This window comes from Aquila chrysaetos, chromosome 10, assembly GCF_900496995.4.
Source record: "Aquila chrysaetos chrysaetos chromosome 10, bAquChr1.4, whole genome shotgun sequence".
NCBI classification, from domain to species: Eukaryota; Metazoa; Chordata; class Aves; order Accipitriformes; family Accipitridae; genus Aquila; species Aquila chrysaetos.
Genome location: NC_044013.1, coordinates 42,363,701 through 42,381,554, shown reverse-complemented (window position 1 = coordinate 42,381,554; position 17,854 = coordinate 42,363,701). Strand labels below are relative to the sequence as shown.

At 35.9% G+C, this 17,854-nt stretch overlaps 1 protein-coding gene across 8 annotated transcripts in view; it reads left to right on the top strand.

Annotated features, from left to right (window-relative positions):
- NF1 (neurofibromin 1) overlaps positions 1-17,854 on the top strand; it is a 105,255-nt gene that overhangs the window by 77,887 nt on the left and 9,514 nt on the right. For all 8 annotated transcript variants that reach the window (XR_005933410.1, XM_030029418.2, XM_041126844.1 and 5 more), the window contains 18 exons: positions 365-558; positions 2,131-2,271; positions 2,501-2,780; positions 3,960-4,174; positions 4,389-4,450; positions 4,577-4,691; positions 5,555-5,656; positions 6,643-6,783; positions 7,140-7,266; positions 7,827-7,958; positions 8,499-8,634; positions 9,462-9,619; positions 10,537-10,659; positions 11,366-11,493; positions 12,201-12,301; positions 13,486-13,628; positions 14,464-14,510; positions 15,319-15,535. Coding sequence is in view for 7 of the 8 variants with exons in the window: in XM_030029418.2 (XP_029885278.1) it covers positions 365-558; positions 2,131-2,271; positions 2,501-2,780; positions 3,960-4,174; positions 4,389-4,450; positions 4,577-4,691; positions 5,555-5,656; positions 6,643-6,783; positions 7,140-7,266; positions 7,827-7,958; positions 8,499-8,634; positions 9,462-9,619; positions 10,537-10,659; positions 11,366-11,493; positions 12,201-12,301; positions 13,486-13,628; positions 14,464-14,510; positions 15,319-15,535 (2,562 nt within the window). In the remaining variant the exon portion in view is untranslated. The remainder of the gene's footprint in view (positions 1-364; positions 559-2,130; positions 2,272-2,500; positions 2,781-3,959; positions 4,175-4,388; positions 4,451-4,576; positions 4,692-5,554; positions 5,657-6,642; positions 6,784-7,139; positions 7,267-7,826; positions 7,959-8,498; positions 8,635-9,461; positions 9,620-10,536; positions 10,660-11,365; positions 11,494-12,200; positions 12,302-13,485; positions 13,629-14,463; positions 14,511-15,318; positions 15,536-17,854) is intronic.

Below are 17,854 nucleotides of genomic sequence, written 5' to 3'. Positions count from 1 at the left end.
TGTCATCCTTTTTTTCCAGGCATAACACAGCTCTGACTTTACTGTTGGAAGCTGTTTAGAATACATTCTCAAAATTAAAAAGTAGTCTCACCTCATACTGAATGTACGCATCTTTGTAGCATCTTTTAATAAGATATTAAAATGTCAACATCTCCTTATCAGATACCTACAGATGTTTCTTGGATGTCATTACTAGACTACGTTTCTTTTTGAAACTTGTCTGTTTGCCCAGTATTATTTGCTCAGCTCTCATAGTAATTATTTTAGACAATAAAATTGAAAGGAAAAGTGCTCACAAATAATGACTTACTCATCAATAGAGACCAGTGCTGATTCTGTGTTACAAGGTGAATTTTTATTTCAGGTATTGAACTGAAACATCTTTGTCTGGAGTATATGACTCCCTGGCTGTCCAATCTGGTCCGATTCTGTAAACACAATGATGATGCTAAGCGCCAGCGAGTCACTGCTATTCTTGATAAACTTATAACAATGACAATAAATGAAAAACAGATGTATCCTTCCATTCAAGCTAAGATATGGGGAAGTCTTGGACAGGTACAAATTCTGCATAATTTATTGCAATTCGTTTATAAGCAGATTATAGAGTTTTTAACCACTTAAATGTTACTGCAGAAAAATAAAATTCATCTTGACATGACCTAAGTATATTAACTGTATGGAGAGTAGTGTGCAAGTTCTTCTGAAGTTTCCTTTGTATAAATTACTTCATAAAATCATTAATGAACTCTGGGTTCTAGGAATGTGTTCCTGGCCCTCACTGAGAATTGAGAATTAAGTCTTTGGTATTAGTAGTAATTGTTTCATCAAGACCCCTGAACATGTGGGTACTGAATGGAAAGAACAAAGTACTAACATTCAGAGGTATATTAGGCACATGGCATTGAAAGAAGTGTTCTTTTTTGTTTTTTTCTTTTTCTGTTTGCACTTTTGAAACAGATGTGTTTTGATTACAATTAATAGAATATCAATCCTCCTGTTGATCATTAGCTTAACACTTAGCCAAATTCTGTCCTTATCCTCCCTGCAAAATAAAGAAAATGAAAAAAAATAAAGCTGATGCCATATATGCCATTCATGAAGGAGGCATCTAGACAAATGAGACCAGCTTTACTTGCCATGACCAGGCTTGCTCACAAGCTTTGTATCAATTTCCTCGTGGTCATACTATTTTTATTTTTTTAACTGTCATCCAAACTGATGCAGCCCAGCATCACAAAGCTACTCTTGGAGAATGTGGGAGAACTGTCAAACAGATGCATGAGTGCATTTTCTTGCTTGGTACAATTGGCAAAGAAAAACACCAAAACACCAAAACAAAACCCAATGTATTTTGAAAGCTTAAAACGCAGTAAGAGCAATATGACTGTTATGTCCAGTATGAAAGTCTGTTAATAGGTAAATATGGAGAACACAAAAGATTAAATATTCCACTGCAGTTGGTGGAAATTTTATCATTGACTCAGTTGACCCAGAATTGCAACCAATTTTTATAATATAATGAGAGCTGAATTTGAACTGTCACTGAAATAGCATGAATCTTAGCCGGCATGTTACATTTGGAGTTGTATGTGCACTTGGACAGATTTGATTCTTACCTGCATATATTAAATGTCTGGGGTTTTTTCTTTCTTTTTTTTTTTTTTTTTTTAAACATGAGAAGAAACTTGTTTTACTTGTAGCTGTATTCACGCATGGCTAGTGCTCTAAACAAAATCTTTGACAGATGAGATCTTGCTTATTTTCTTGGAAGTATGTTTTTTCCTCCACTTCAAATCCAGTTTCTTCTTATTATTAGGTTCAGCATTTTAGGAATAGTTATATTTAAAACAGAAAATAAAATAAAAATAATACAAATTAAATTATAGTTTCTCCACAGTTCTGAAACACTTTGATCTGGAGTAAAACCTGATGGAATTCAGCTTTACACTTCTAAAATTTACATTACGCTTTTTTCCAAAAGGGTAGCAAATCACTAAAACTGATGCTTTAATTTATGGTAGTTAGGCATTTTCAACTAAATAAATGAATGATTGCTGATTTAAAAGGCGGTTTACTGTGGAAAATAAAGTTAATCTGACTGATAAAAAGGTTTTTTTTCTCTAACAGATAACAGATCTCCTTGATGTAGTGCTGGACAGTTTCATCAAAACTAGCGCCACAGGGGGCTTAGGATCCATAAAAGCTGAGGTTATGGCAGACACAGCTGTAGCGCTTGCTTCTGGAAATGTAAAATTGGTTTCAAGCAAAGTGAGTTCCCTCTTTGCCTTAATATCCTTTTATATAATAATTTCAGCTTATATAATAATGTGACACTGAGGTGCTTTCTGGTAACTCAGTACAGGCAATAATGCAAAAACCATGATAAAATAGGTTCCAAGCAATAGAATAATTCCAGTGTTAAATTGTAATGGTTTTTACTGAAATTTTGAGCTGTGCTCTTTGTTTGAGTAAAACAAAATGGTTGCTCTCTTTTCAGGTGATTGGAAGGATGTGTAAAATAATTGACAAGACTTGTCTGTCTCCAACTCCTACACTGGAACAGCACCTGATGTGGGATGATATTGCTATTCTAGCGCGTTACATGCTGATGCTCTCCTTTAACAATTCTCTGGATGTGGCAGCACATCTCCCCTACCTCTTCCATGTAGTTACTTTATTGGTGGCCACTGGTCCCCTTTCTCTCAGAGCTTCCACTCATGGTCTCGTTATCAACATCATTCACTCTCTTTGCACTTGTTCACAGCTTCACTTTAGTGGTAAGTTTTTTACAGATTTTCAATTAAGCTGATTGCTCCTTAGTTTGTTTAAGAAATATTTGAGTTGTCTTTCTCTCTCTAAATTATTCTGAGAGTTTGAAAATACTGTGTTGTAATTCAGCTTGCATACAAATCAGAATGAGGATATGACCTACAACAGATTAGTATGGAATTAAAAAATTACTATCTGGTTTAGAGCAGGTGCATAATGTAAATTGTTTGTATAACGGATTTTAAAAAAAGGGAAGAAAGTACCACTAAGTTCCTGTAACACAGAGAAAGGAGAAAACACGTCTGTGCTAAAACTGACTGATGTGCATCTTTTGAATGGTTGCATAATGTGGTAACAAAAATATCAATTGCATAAGGGGATTGTGAAACTATACTGCTAAAACAGGTATTTTACATACTGCTGTATCTTAGCAGTCCTAAAATAATTGGTATTAGCAAATATGTAGCTGTCACTTCTTACCACAGAAGTACAGTATAAAACCAGTCTAGGTTTTGTGCAGAAAAAAAATGAAAATTTTATGTAATCTTGTCTTTTTTTAAGTATCTGAAAGCTCATTCTATATCTATATATGTCGACAGAGTGAGTGTGTGAATACACACACACACACATATATATGTATAAAGAAAAGCTTTGCTTTGATACACAGAGAGAAGGGCAAGCCTTCCTGTTTAAACAATGAATTTGAAGTACAGTGAAATGAACTGAAAGTTCAGAAATGTAAAAATATTCAGTGCTAGGAGCAGGGCTGTTATTTTCTTCTGGTTTAAGTGGCTTTCTTCATTCTAGTGCCAGAGCCAAAAGCAGAATTTCATTGCAGTTTGAACTTACAGTACTGTTGGTATTTCAAAGCAGGAACTCTCCAGGTTTCCATTTGCTCAGTCAATGTGAGGAGAAGTCTCACAGAACCACATCTTTAAACAAGTTTCTTTCTACCTCTTTTTAGAATGCATCTTTCTGGTGACTGATTTCAACAGTCTGTGCAACAGACCACAGTTGTTGTGGTATACTCTGGGAGAAGTAGCAAAGAAAACCGTATTAGAATGTGCAAAGTGACATATAGGATGATTATCTACTTTTGTATTCATGGGAGGGTGAGCCTCAGGGTGTTTAAAATATGGATTGAATTTCAGTGGTTTAAATCTAATATGTAAAAATTTATTCAACAGAGGAGACCAAGCAAGTTTTAAGGCTGAGCTTGACTGAATTCTCTCTGCCCAAATTTTATTTGCTGTTTGGAATCAGCAAAGTGAAATCGGCAGCAGTCATAGCATTCCGATCCAGCTATCGAGACAGGTCGTTTTCACCTGGTTCCTATGAAAGGGAGACTTTTGCACTGACTTCGTTGGAAACTGTTACTGAAGCTTTGTTGGAGATCATGGAGGTATGTCGTTCAAAACAAAAGAAATTATCCATAAGGGAAAATGGCACTGCTTACACTTTCTACAGGCAAGCAGTGTAGTGAGATGTACCTCCCATGATGTGGTAATAAATAGTTAAGTAGCTGACTTCTGAGAACTAAACTAACTGCATATTCTGAATTTTAAAAATACTTTTTCTTAGTGTCACATGTATTCAAACAATATAATTCTTTTTAGGCTTGTATGAGGGATATTCCAACGTGCAAGTGGCTGGACCAGTGGACTGAACTAGCTCAAAAGTATGTCATAGATCTCAAAACATAACCCCTGCCTGCCTGTGTAGTACACTTAGAATTCTCAGCTTTTTGTTATACAGCCTGTTTGTTGTGTATTTGTTTAATATAGTGTACTCTGTTTCTTCACAGGTTTGCATTCCAGTATAACCCATCCCTGCAGCCAAGAGCACTTGTTGTCTTTGGCTGTATAAGTAAACGTGTGTCTCATGGACAAATAAAACAAATAATCCGAATTCTTAGCAAGGTATATGGGTCTATGTCTGTTTTCCTTTGTGACTCTCAAAATAGCTATTTTAGCTATTTTTAGCTTTATCTTCCTATCAAATATAGAACTCAGTGTAATTTGAGGATAAATATTTTTTCAGGCATATTCTTATATAGAACTATCTGATTGGAAATACACTTTTTGTAGGCCAAGCTTTTTATTTTAAATCAATTTGGAGGCCATAAGTTTCATCACTGCTGCAACTTCTAGAGTAACAGTAGTTTTCAATATTGAGTTTAAAATTTGAGACACTGAGATTGATCCAGAAGTCAGTATTTAAATGAGAATTTTTCTGTTAGGGCATTTAGCTGCATGCACGTGATTCACAACTTCCTTTTTTTTAAAGGAAGTTAATAATCTAATGGGTTATAAGTAAATACAAGAAAGAGCAGGACATTTATATAAGAAAACTTTGAAACAGACTGCCTTAACTTGGTAGTGACATTCCATATTTTCTAAAGAAGGTTGCGTTCCATAGCAAGTAGAAGGTGTGCTAAATATGTCTTCTTTAAGCATTTTATTAGAGTTTTATGGACATGAACTTTAATTGGAAAGCATCTGACATGTAGAAGAGCTATTCTCTAATTCTTGCACCCTGTTCTGCACCCTTACTTTTTTAATACACATTGTGCAATTGCTTTCAGCAATACATATGTCACTTCTGTGTAAATCTCCATTTGTAAAAGTCCTTGAGAATTGATTTAAAATGAGCTCAAGCTTTGCAAACTAATTGAGAGCAACAGTTATTGTTTAGAGCTTTGATCTTCTTTTTACAAAGCAAAATCTAATTGTGGTTGTATTTTTAATTACTCTTTTTTTTTTTTTCCACCCCCTACAAAAAGGGACTTGAGAGCTGTTTAAAAGGCCCCGATAATTATAATAGCCAAGTTCTAATAGAAGCTACAGTTATAGCACTCACCAAGCTGCAGCCTCTTCTTAATAAGGTAAACAACTGGATTTTTAGGGTAAAGAGAGAACGTATTTTCTAAATGAGAATTATAATTATGGGTATAATCTCAAAAATATAAGTGAGTGTTGTGGTATGTGAAGTTCACACTTCACTGCTATGACTCATGCTCGGAAGTACTACGTATGGGATATATGTCAGAAGTTTGTATGTGGGACCTGTGCAAAGGCTTTAAAAATGCTTTTAGAATGTACTGTTCTACTTCACCAAACTGGGCCATAGCAATATAGGCAAAGCTGTAGTACCACAGGCTGTCTTTAATTCTTTCCAAAAGATTTTCAGTCTTGGCTTTCAAATGTATGATTGCTAATATATGCCTTTCAGGTCATGGCTTGTAATAAATGTTAGTCTTGCCTGATTTGCTATTCATTTAGCCATCTGTATGTTACTTTCAAGTTCATTATTTGAGCAGCATAGCAATAGGTACACCAGTAATGAAGAACCTCATGTATCTACTGTTAGTAAATTAAAATTTGTTCCTAGAAAAATCTGCTGCTTAAAGAGACCCGTGATTTGTTGAATGCCAATTCTTCCTGCATGCTTTTTTGATTTGGAGAAGAAGTTGGCTGGCCAGTTAGTTATATGTGCAGAGTTGCAATCCATTTTCAACATGTGCTCTCAAATTGATAACAAAAGACACATTTCTGTTCAGTCCGGTGTAGGCCAATATGTGTCTGACATTTTTGTGAGCAAGGGAAGGAACAGAAGAGAGAAGGAATGGCTTGGGGCGGGGGGGGGGTGGAAATGGCTTGAAACTAATTTACTTTCTGCTGTTCACCTGTTAAGTGCGTTAAGGCTACAGGTTCATATGAACACCTGTTTTGTTGGAATGGATGTGGTAGAGGACAGTACCTGCTACAAGGACAGTAATGCATATACAAACCCATGTGTCAGTCCTATTTGTCTTTCATTTACGGGAATTTACTTGAAAGTGAAATCGTGGCCTTTTCTTTTTCTTTCTAGGACTCTCCTATGCACAAGGCCCTCTTTTGGGTAGCTATGGCAGTACTGCAGCTAGACGAAGTAAACTTGTACTCAGCAGGTACAGCACTACTTGAACAGAATCTGCATACCTTGGATAGCCTTCGAGTGTTCAATGATAAGGTAAGCTGTAAGCAATCAGCTGTGACTACCCTTTAGTTTATGTAAGCAGTTAGATCTGTTAGAAAAAAAAATTCCTTGTCCTCATGGACACTAGTTAAGCAACTAAAACTGAAATTTGCATTAGAAATTGCTTCACTTGGGTAATATCAGCAGTGAAACTAAGATGTAGAGATGAAGCTCTTATTATTTTGTTCTAAACTGGAACAGAAACGTATAGATGTGTTCTATTCAAGAATGTGTTTGGTATTTTCATGTAAGCTCTTAAAATTACTGGTTTGTCACCTTTTTAAAAAAACTTGAGATATGATGAGTAACTTTCAATGAGGTACTCTTGGTTTTATTTTTTTCTGGGTCAGAGCCCAGAAGAGGTGTTTATGGAGATCAGGAGACCACTCGAGTGGCACTGCAAGCAGATGGATCATTTTGTTGGGCTAAATTTCAACTCCAATTTTAACTTTGCACTAGTGGGACACCTCCTGAAAGGTAAGAATACATATTGCTGTTCATATTAGGTGAACACCCTTAATTCAGAAATAAAAACAAGTTCAAGGAAAAAGGGGAAAAACTGGGTGGTGGATTTTAAGTAACTTGGGTTACAGAATTAGTACAGAATTAAATGTTCTTTGACTAAAGGACGTTTCCTTTATACATGTCCTGTGAAGGTGTTTAGTGCTAATGATATAAATTCTTAACTGTCACAGGATGTGTGGCTTCATTTGCTGCAATTCTTTACTACTTCCTCCAAGAATGCTGTCTTTGTGTGTTTGCCTGTGTTCAGTCCCAGTGTTTCTTTTAGAAGACTGATTTGTGAGATAATAGATATATGCACAGACATTTGAAATGGTGTGATTCTGGGGGGAGGGACAGAAAGAACTAGTCTTGAATGTGCAACTTCTGTTAGTGTTGTGCTTCCTTACCCTTTATATGAAGTGTCCCGAGAACATGCTGAAAAATATTTATAAATATTTTCAAAATATTAATGCTTCATAAATATATATTAAAAAATTAAATACAATATTTGGTTTCTTAACCTCACTTCTTAGGGTACAGGCATCCTTCTCCTACTACTGTAGCAAGAACAGTAAGGATTTTACATACGCTGCTAGCTCTGGTTAACAAACATAGGAACTGTGACAAGTTTGAGGTGAACACCCAGAGTGTGGCTTACCTAGCAGGTAAAATTAAACAAACAGACATTCTTTTAAATTTGTGCTAACTGAAAAGGAATGGATTATTGTGGGAATTCTTATGGTTTTAGGTTGATAAAATTGTACCAACATAAAGGAAACTTGTAACTGGAGATGGATAGGAGTCTGGGCTAGGCTGGGGTACATCAGTGAAAGCTTTTTGTGGACTGAAGGCTTGCCAGCACAGGACCTGCAGGGCAACCTTGCAAATACTTCAGGGAAGCTGAAGGTTTCTTGGTTTAAATACTGAATGAATTGTGTGCCTTAAGATTCAAGTTTCTAATGGTCTAGAAATAGAAACTGTGACCATGTGAGGGCAAATGTTTGAACTATGTAATTGTAACTGGATGGGGAATATAATTCTTTTTAAATTACCTACTTTTAACCTGTACATTTCAGTAAGGTGTAATTACATCTCAATGGTGGTCTTTGTACTAAGTAAAAAATTTAAATTGATGGAATATTGCTTACATTCTTCAATGTATTCCTACTGTGGAAAACTTATGTTAGCTTTCTTTGAATTTTTAGCTTTGCTGACAGTATCTGAGGAAGTTCGAAGTCGCTGCAGCCTAAAACATAGGAAGTCTCTCTTGTTGACAGACGTTTCAATGGAAAATGTTCCTATGGATACATATCCCATACATCACAGTGACACTAGCTATAGGTTGGTTGTCTAACTTTTAGATAAGTTATCCAAATTTCAATGTCTGTTTCCTTTAGTAAGTTATCTAAAGGTAACCTGTGGTATATTGAAAACTGAAACCCGCATTTATAAAACTAAGTTAATGTTCTATTATTGGTTCCAGACCAATATGCTACTTATACTGTGATCAAGAGTCACAGAGAAATTTGGGTATTGAATTCATATAGAATTAATTTTGAGATCCATAAAGGTATTTCAGTGCTTAACTGCTTTGGAGGTTGTTAAATTTTTTGTTAATGCATTTTGCAAGACCTAATTTCAGCTTATTTTTCATTTATATTTTAGAAGAAAATTTTTTTTGTCCTTTTAAGAGCTTCAAGGCATGTACTAAGTAATCATTTGGTCTGTGTCACTGGAAAACCTTGACACCTTATAGCCTGTCTATAAGCAGCCACAGAGATAAGCTAAGAAATCAGCCTAGAAGTGACACGGAAAGCCAGTTCCTCTCAATAGGGAGCACTTTACTCATTATCTCTTTTTAGCATCCAGTATGCAGTAGCTGATTATTAAGTATCTTTCATCTTGCCTCATAGGCTGATTTGCTTGTGTTTTTTTCATTGCTTTATTTTTTATCTCTTCAGCATTACATTCATATCAGATTGGTAGTTTTCACTAGCTCAGACATTTTTGCAAGCAAAGTAATTACTATTTCTTAATATGTGTTTTGGGGAGATTAACCGGTTAGGAAAGATGGGTTTAATAAAGGATAGTTTGGCTAATTGAAAAATTTATGCCTAAATGTGCACAGTTCTAAAGATTTTCTTAATTTAATTTCTCTGCGCTTTCAGGACACTAAAGGAAAATCAACCATGGTCATCACCAAAGGGGTCAGACAGACATCTGGCTGCCAGTTACCCGACAGTGGGACAGATAAGCCCTCGAACACGAAAATCCATGAGTTTGGATATGGGGCAGCCTTCACAAGCGAACACTAAAAAGCTTCTAGGTTATTAAGATCACTAATTTACTAATTTGTCTACAGAATACCCCAGGAAGTGTTACTGGAGAAAAATTATAGTTGTATTTGTTCTGACTTTAAGTGCTTATTCCTGATTCAGAGCAATATATGTAGTTTCTACAAAATACAAAGTATAGAACAGTGTACAGTTAAAGAGGACTAACTCAGTTCTTTTGATCATGAAGGTGGGGGGAAGCAAGAGTGACACTCAAAATGTGTGTGTTAAAGTGGAGGTAAAAGGAAAAAAAAAAAGGGAAGAAAAAAAGATATTCCAGATATTAAAGATTCATAGTGCCAGTTTTCTACTACCAGCCCTCTTTCAACAAAACCAAGAAGCTGAATACCTTAGCTTAGTTACTATATTGAATGCTCTATCTTATGCTAAAAGAGGTGGTCCCAAAACATTTAAGATGTCTTGTAAGCAATCTGATTTTTATTCATGGCTTCTCAGTGCATCATGTTTACAAGCAAAGTCTTAATATCAGGGAAACAAGATTAATTGCTTTGCATAACTTGTGGGTACCCTTTTACATTATACAGTATATATGGAAGAAGAGGGACATTTCTTTCATTACAATCCTATTACTGCTTCCTTTTCAGTAATCACATTTTGGCATGTTTATTCGATGTGATGTGTTGACCAGGAAACCATAGCATGCCCACAGCTTACATATTTGAATAAACTGCATGCTTTTCTCATATGTATTGTGAAGCATTTTGAAAAATGTGATGGAGAGCGGCATGGTGTGATCATATTTTCTCTACCATCCCTGAAAATGGTGAAAATGTCCCCAGATTCCTATCAATATGTTGTAGATAGGAGAGTAGCTTGCCCAGAAAATCAGAAAAAGTTAGAATATGGATTTAGGTTTAATGTTTTTAATTGCCTGATAAATTGTTTTTAGGTACAAGGAAAAGTTTTGACCATTTGATATCGGACACAAAGGCTCCTAAAAGGCAAGACATGGAATCTGGAATCACAACGCCTCCCAAAATGAGGAGAGTAGCCGAAAATGATTATGAAATGGGTGAGAAACAGGACTAACATTTTAAGACTAATACTAATTATAAATGCTTTGTATACATATACAAAGGATTATTTCTAAATTCAATGTTTATTTGCCTAGGTTACTATAAGGTAAAGGAGAAATATCTTTCTTAACAGTGGCTTCTGCAGAGTAGAGTCTTCCATATCACTGGCAACTGAGGTTTGAATTAGAGTTGCTCAGTATGCAGACGCAGAATAAGGGGCAGCTATAAAGTAGTGCATACAGGAGTGAAATTAAATAAATAAAATTTGGCTTTTTGTAAGTTAATAAGCCCTAGCTGCAAATTTCTGCAGGAGATGGAACGTGACCTAATGCCTAGAATGCCTCTCTTCATCTTCTCCCACATCTGCTTCCTGTGCCCCCATCCCCAATTGCAATGCAAGACCAGGGTTCTTCTGTTGTATCTGATGTCGGTCTGCTGCCTGACCCTGAATATGGTACTTACCACCCCTGGGCCTGTATTACACTGAATAGGAAATTGGGGTTACTGTTTACCATTTGAGAATACATCCCATGTAATGATCTAGCGCTGCTAGTATTACAGCATAGTTGTTGCTTTTATACTTTATGAAAAGGCTTGTGAACTCCGAAGTTTGCATATGACTGAATTTGTTGTGCAAGAGCTAATTCTATTTTGGTTTGGGTTTATTTTGCTTTGGATGAGTTGGTGTTTTTTATCTGGCAGAAACCCAGAGAATATCACCGCAGCAACACCCACATCTTCGAAAAGTTTCTGTTTCTGAGTCAAATGTCCTCCTAGATGAAGAAGTTCTGACTGACCCAAAAATTCAAGCACTGCTGCTTACAGTTCTTGTAAGCTTTTTTTCTGTGTATTGTCTGTTATATTCTGATATTCTTTTATCTTCCAAAGAAGCGTACATGTTCCTTGCAGTGTTTCTAAATTCAGATGGATCAGAGTGACTGTGATGTGCAAGTCTATTCTTTTGTTGCTGTTCTTCCAACTTTCTAGGAATCACTTTTAGAAATGTATTTAAATGCTCTTTGAAAGCAAATACTGCATTTTCATTACCTGTATTGTTCTGTAGAACATGTCCCTTTTCCCTGGCAGATTTTTATTACAAACTGATTTTATATAATAAAAGCATATTAATATACTATACTTAAAAGTTTAAGAAGTGAAAATTGTTGGAATCCCAGCATAATTCAGTTTAAAAATTATTAACTAGTAATATAGGTAAAGAATGACAGTGCTTTCTTCAGATGTACCAATACAGTTACCATTCCTGATACAATTCAGAAAGACTTAGTTGCGCACTTTTGTCAAAAACTGACTAGCTAAATTTTTTTGCCAAAATAGAAGCTATTACCAACAGTTTTTATTGTTTCCCACGGACACATAAATAACTTGATTCCACGTCCAAAGAGGATGTAAATTAATCTTTTGTAATGCTGCTTTCTGCTATTCAGAAATCTTAAAACCTTAAACTACAACAACAAAAGCCTGTAACTACTCAAATTAAATTAGAAGCGTGCTGATTTAATCCTTTACATCATGACAGGCAACATTAGTGAAGTACACTACTGATGAGTTTGACCAGCGGATTCTGTATGAGTACTTAGCAGAAGCCAGTGTTGTCTTCCCAAAGGTCTTTCCTGTTGTGTAAGTATCTAAAGCTCCGTTTATGACAACTCTGTACTTGGCCCTTCCTTTAAAAGGTCTCTGGACCAGGACAAGCATGTACAAGGTCCTTACTCATTTGTAGGTTACTAGCTGCAATCTGTCCATGGCTTGTTGAGACAAATGTCCATAGCAATATGAGAATCGTCCTTTTTCCCTATGTTAAATGAATATAATGTTCTTACTAGAATAGGCATTCTCAGATACCACTGCTACAGATGGTCCTCAAAAGCACTTTTCAGCATCAGATTTTCAGGCAGTTTGGCAGAGCGTGGGAGAACTCTGCACTGCTGTTGCTAGGGAGCCTGTCTCTGCAGCCGTCAGTTTCTTCCAAAAGCTTCCAGCGTCACTGCTGCCATTACCCTGGTCTAGTGACTTAGCATGGCTTTATCGCTTGTTTGATACTGCGGAGAATCAAATTACATTTTAATACATCCATGTACCTTTCTATACAAGTCGATATATACTGTCTCTTAAGTATTATTTTCACCCCAGTCAGACTCAGGTTTTTTAATTAGTACCCCAAGTGCATATCAAAACTGATTAAAAGCATAGTTCAAGATACTCTTTGGATGTATTTCTTTAGATATCTGTTTAAAAGTAGTATTCACTGGTGTCAGTATATGTAAAGGAAACTCAGCTGTCAGAAATGAAGATGAGTAGACTTTTAAAACTGACCTGAGCATGATTTAAAAATAATGCTACCTTTCTCTGGCTTTAAAAAGTAATATTCAAAGTACATACAAGTTCTGTGAGTTACTGAAACCACAACTGTAACTGGCATTTGTATTAAAAAAATCAAACACGCATAAGATCTGCAAGGGAGCTCAAATGAGACGGTACTCCCACAAGTTTAAAAAGCTGCTTTGAAATTCCAGCGCTGACATGTACACAAATCGAGTGAATAATTTTTTTGGTTGAAAATAATTAAAATATTTGCAATTTAAAGTGCTGGGTAAATGCTTTAATGGCCAATATTGTTAGTACAATTTTTTTGAAAGTGTTACACATCGGAAGAGTCCTCGCTGAACATACATAGGAATTGTGTTCTAAAATCGCTGAGATTTTGAAAATCCCACCTTAACTGCTGTTTGCTTAGGTCAGTTGGGAACTGCAGGTTTATTTTATTTAATGAACAAAAAATAAGCCACTTCTCTTTTCTTCAGGCATAATTTATTGGATTCGAAGATCAATACCCTTTTATCGCTGTGCCAGGATCCAAATTTGTTGAATCCAATTCATGGGATTGTTCAGAGTGTTGTCTATCATGAAGAGTCTCCACCCCAATACCAAACTTCTTATCTACAGAGTAAATATTTTACCATTTTTTTAAGAACTGCTGTATTTTAAGTAAGATTTACTACTGAAAATGTTTCAGAATTGCAGCCCTAATGGAATAGTCAGTCAGTCTTGTGTGGCATCTCTCCAACTTCATATATCCTAGTAAAAATAAGAGTTTGCATATTAAGAAAACCGTACTGACATGAATATTAAAACTGCTTACTGCAGTTGTGCACCAAATGTTAAAAGTATTACACCATCTATGTGAGTAGAAAGAAGTTGCAACTCAGTATTCTGCTTCCACTAACCAGCTTAAAGCAATACAAAACATGAATGGTGGTGATAAATGATGAGTTTTTAGTTAGCCTTGTAATTTAGGGGTTGATTTAATTATTGGTAAATTCCATAGAGTAACATTTGGTTTTCGGTGCCCAAGCTCACTTTCATGTGACACTTGGAACACTTAAAACTAAATATTTTTTTATGGTCCTTAATCAAAACCTTTCCAGGAAGATCTGTAAGAAACAGATGACAGTTGAGAAGAACGTAAATGTTGACATAATTTTTAAAATGAGGTGTGTATTCACATGCTAAATTTACCTTTTAAAATATCAAGAATTTCTTGTGTGATGGTTCTGAGATTTTGAGGTTTTTACAACTTAAGTATTATACAAATTATACAAATTAAAATGCCTTCATTTTGTTATACATGGTTTAGACAAAATTCAGTGTTGCATCTCCAAATCAAAATTTTTCATTTCCATGCCTAAGAAAATCCAAGTGATGTACTACGTGTACTTTCTAGTTGCTTTCTGTCAGTTGAGAACTGTGTTTTTGTGGTAACATTCAATTTGTTTTTGTAGGTTTTGGATTTAATGGGTTATGGAGGTTTGCTGGCCCATTTTCTAAGGTAAGAACAGTATACTTTATGTAAGTTCATGAGTGTTTTGCCTTCATTTTCTGTATAAAGCACATTGGGGCTCCAGGAAAGATGCAGATAAATTACAAGTCAGAATTTATATGAGCAAGTTAATAATATAAGGCTCACTTGTATAGCTAAAACAGTTTTTGAGCCTGCGTTAGGTATTTTGATAGACTCAGTAAGGTCGAATTACCAAAATTGGGTAAATGCACCTTTTTACTGCTCCCAGGTTCACTAAGGGGCCTTGGACGTACAGTATCATTCAGAAAGTCTTTAGTTTATTACGTGTATCTTGCAGTGTAGGGGATTAATTTGCTAAGAATGGTAATTCCATAAGGTTAAATTTTATGTTACAACAGAACAAATAGATCAAGCACTGACCATCTGTACTGCCATTTGTTCCCTCTAGTCATCGTAACAAGAACTGGGTGAGCAGAGTAGGCAGCGTTCTGGATCTTAGGCTTTGGGGGCACAGGCCAATGCTTCTAATGATGTTAGGTGCAGGTAGCTGTGGCAGTTCACCTCGTGGATGAAACAGCCCCTCTTTTCTGACCTTGCGCGTCCACGCGCTGCTGAAATTACACTTACAAGTGGTCTTTAATGTGTACGTTTAGATTAATCTGGAAAAGACCACAAATCAGTTTTTACAGATACGTTAAATGCTTTTTAAAACTTTCAGGCAAAACCAGTGTGATATTCGAGTGAATTCTGGGGCAAAGCTCGTATCGACAGCAAAGTAGAAAGAAAAGAACCAATCTATTTTTCTCTCTCCCCGCACCCCCCCCATCACCCACAGCAAACACAAATCCCAGACTATGCTGAGCTCATAGTGAAGTTTCTTGATGCCTTGATTGACACGTATTTGCCTGGAATTGATGAGGAAACCAGTGAAGAATCTCTCCTGACACCCACGTCTCCATATCCTCCCGCAGTGCAGAGCCAACTTAGCATTACTGCTAACCTTAACCTTTCCAATTCCATGACCTCGCTTGCAACTTCCCAGCACTCCCCAGGTCAGTAGCTGTTCTGGTACTACATAGGTAAGGGAAATGTATTGAATTTACTGGTTTTGTAGCCAAACGCTGAGCCTTGTTGTCTCTTTGGATGTGTTTATGCATCAAACATCATTGCATTCTTGAGTCAAATGAATATTAAACTGTTTACTAAGCTATTACACTGCTATTTCGGATGTTGGATTTTGTCCAGTGCAAAAGCTGTGTTCCAAGTTGTTATACATGAAGGAAATAGCATTAAGTGCATCAGAACGAATAACAGCTGCATCTTAATATGGAACATATGCAGCAGTGGAGCCTTGAAACTTAATAAATATAAATATATAATCATGATATTTTGCAAGGAGAGTAATACCTGTCTGGGCACTACAAGGTCACACATATTAGGAAAAATAATCCAGAACTGTGCTGTGGAATAGCATGTCTGGGCTGACTCACTTTCGATTGACTATATGATTTAAGGCCAATGCTCGTGTAGGCAGCATTGTATGGAGGTCTTACTCTCCCTTGAAGAAAAATAAGTATTCATATAGATATATATGGTATACTGGGTCAGTTCAGACTTGTTTTGTCAGAAATATGCTGCTGATAAAATGAAGGCTTTCAAGAAAAGAACAGTCATCAAAGGCAGTAAATGCATAAAACCACTAAATTCCTTCTGGCTTGGGGAGAAGGGAATTACAGGGAAATGCAGAGGTTAAATATAACAGCATAGATTTTCAGGGTGAAAAAATAAAAAAGAGAGTAAAAATTATTCAGTATAGCAGATGAAGCATAAGCTAGAGGAAATTAAATACAAGAAGAAAATGGAAGTTATGTCAAAGAAATCTGCATGAAGACTCTTTCTGAAGTGATTTTGGATTAGTGTCTCATATATTGAGGAATTTCTTTACTTTCTTTGTCATAAAAATTACACTGTGTGATATTTCTTAAATGATTATTTAACTGTTGCAGTTCTGAACACTGAAGTCAATCAATATTTTATTTCTGCTTTGTTTCTAACCTTGATGGAAGGCTAGAAACCACTTTTATTTAGATATAATATTTACGGAGGTGTGTTGGTTTTTTTCACTCTCTTGTTGTTCACTGGTTTCTGCTTGCCCCGACATAAACTTTACTTAGCTGTACTTAGCTCTGTTCAAGAAATCTGGTCTTCCAGATTATCAGTTTGCTCACAGATGCTATGCATGATTTTTGTTCAATATGATGAGTTTTGCGGAGGTGAGGCATGTGCAGAGGTGCAACAGAGGTAAAACAGTGCTCTGTGTTTGAAAAATTTGGGAATAGTGATTTTTTTTTTTTTATTTCATGCAGTGAAAAGTGGTTACAACTCACTTTTTTCCAGTATGAGAAGCCAACTTAAATTGTTTAAACTTGGGGAGATCACCTTCTTGAAATACTGATGCTGTGTTCTAGAATTGTAGTTCAGGATGCCTGTCAGTCTAAATATGCTCAAACTAGGATTTGCTTTCCCATTGCCTGCCAGTTCAGGATGATTTATTACGTTAAATAATGTTGTCCCAAGCGAGGAGAGAAAGTGTGAAGTGTATTTTCCACAGTTGTTACCTCTCTCTGATACTTTATTAATAGCAATTTTAGCCTAAAGGAGACTGTTGTTGCCATTGTTTCCTTGTTTTGTATTCCTGCCCAAGAAGAAGTAAAAGAGCATTGGCCTGAAAGGGATTCACTGGTGCCATCCTGGAATCCCATTTGATTTGAGTAATAATAACGGGTAAAAGTTGAGTTTGAAGAAGTTTTAGAGAGTGCTGTTTTACTTAACATTTTACAATGTCCATTATATGTTATGAATATATTAATGCAGCCTCTGTATTGTATTATCATGCAATTTGTCCTGTATATAGAAATATTTCTGTATAAAAACTCCTAATTGACTGCAGGTGCAGATAACCAAGATGACGGAAGAGGAAAGTGGTTCACAGAAACTTTCTTATTTAACATACAGCTGAGAATTACCTGTGATATTAGAACAGGGAGAAGGATAAAATCAAAGGGCAAAACAATAGCCATTGCTGTCAGTGTGAAAATAAGTACATTATGGGCAGCATCTTTCCATTTAGAATGTAGAATTGGTAGCAACTCCAACAGTTCTTTTTGCAAGGATGAAGTGATGATGCAGGATTAGGCCCTCTACTAGTGAAAAAAGCATTTTGCTATATAAATGTCTGCCCTCCTTCCGCCTCACTTTCTATTCCTTCTTCCTTTGTTAGCTAAGAGGAAGGAATTAATCCAGCTCATCAGAAATTTTGTTTGAGTGTTCTGCAAGCAGATGGCTTTTATCAAATGTTGGTTAAGAGCTCA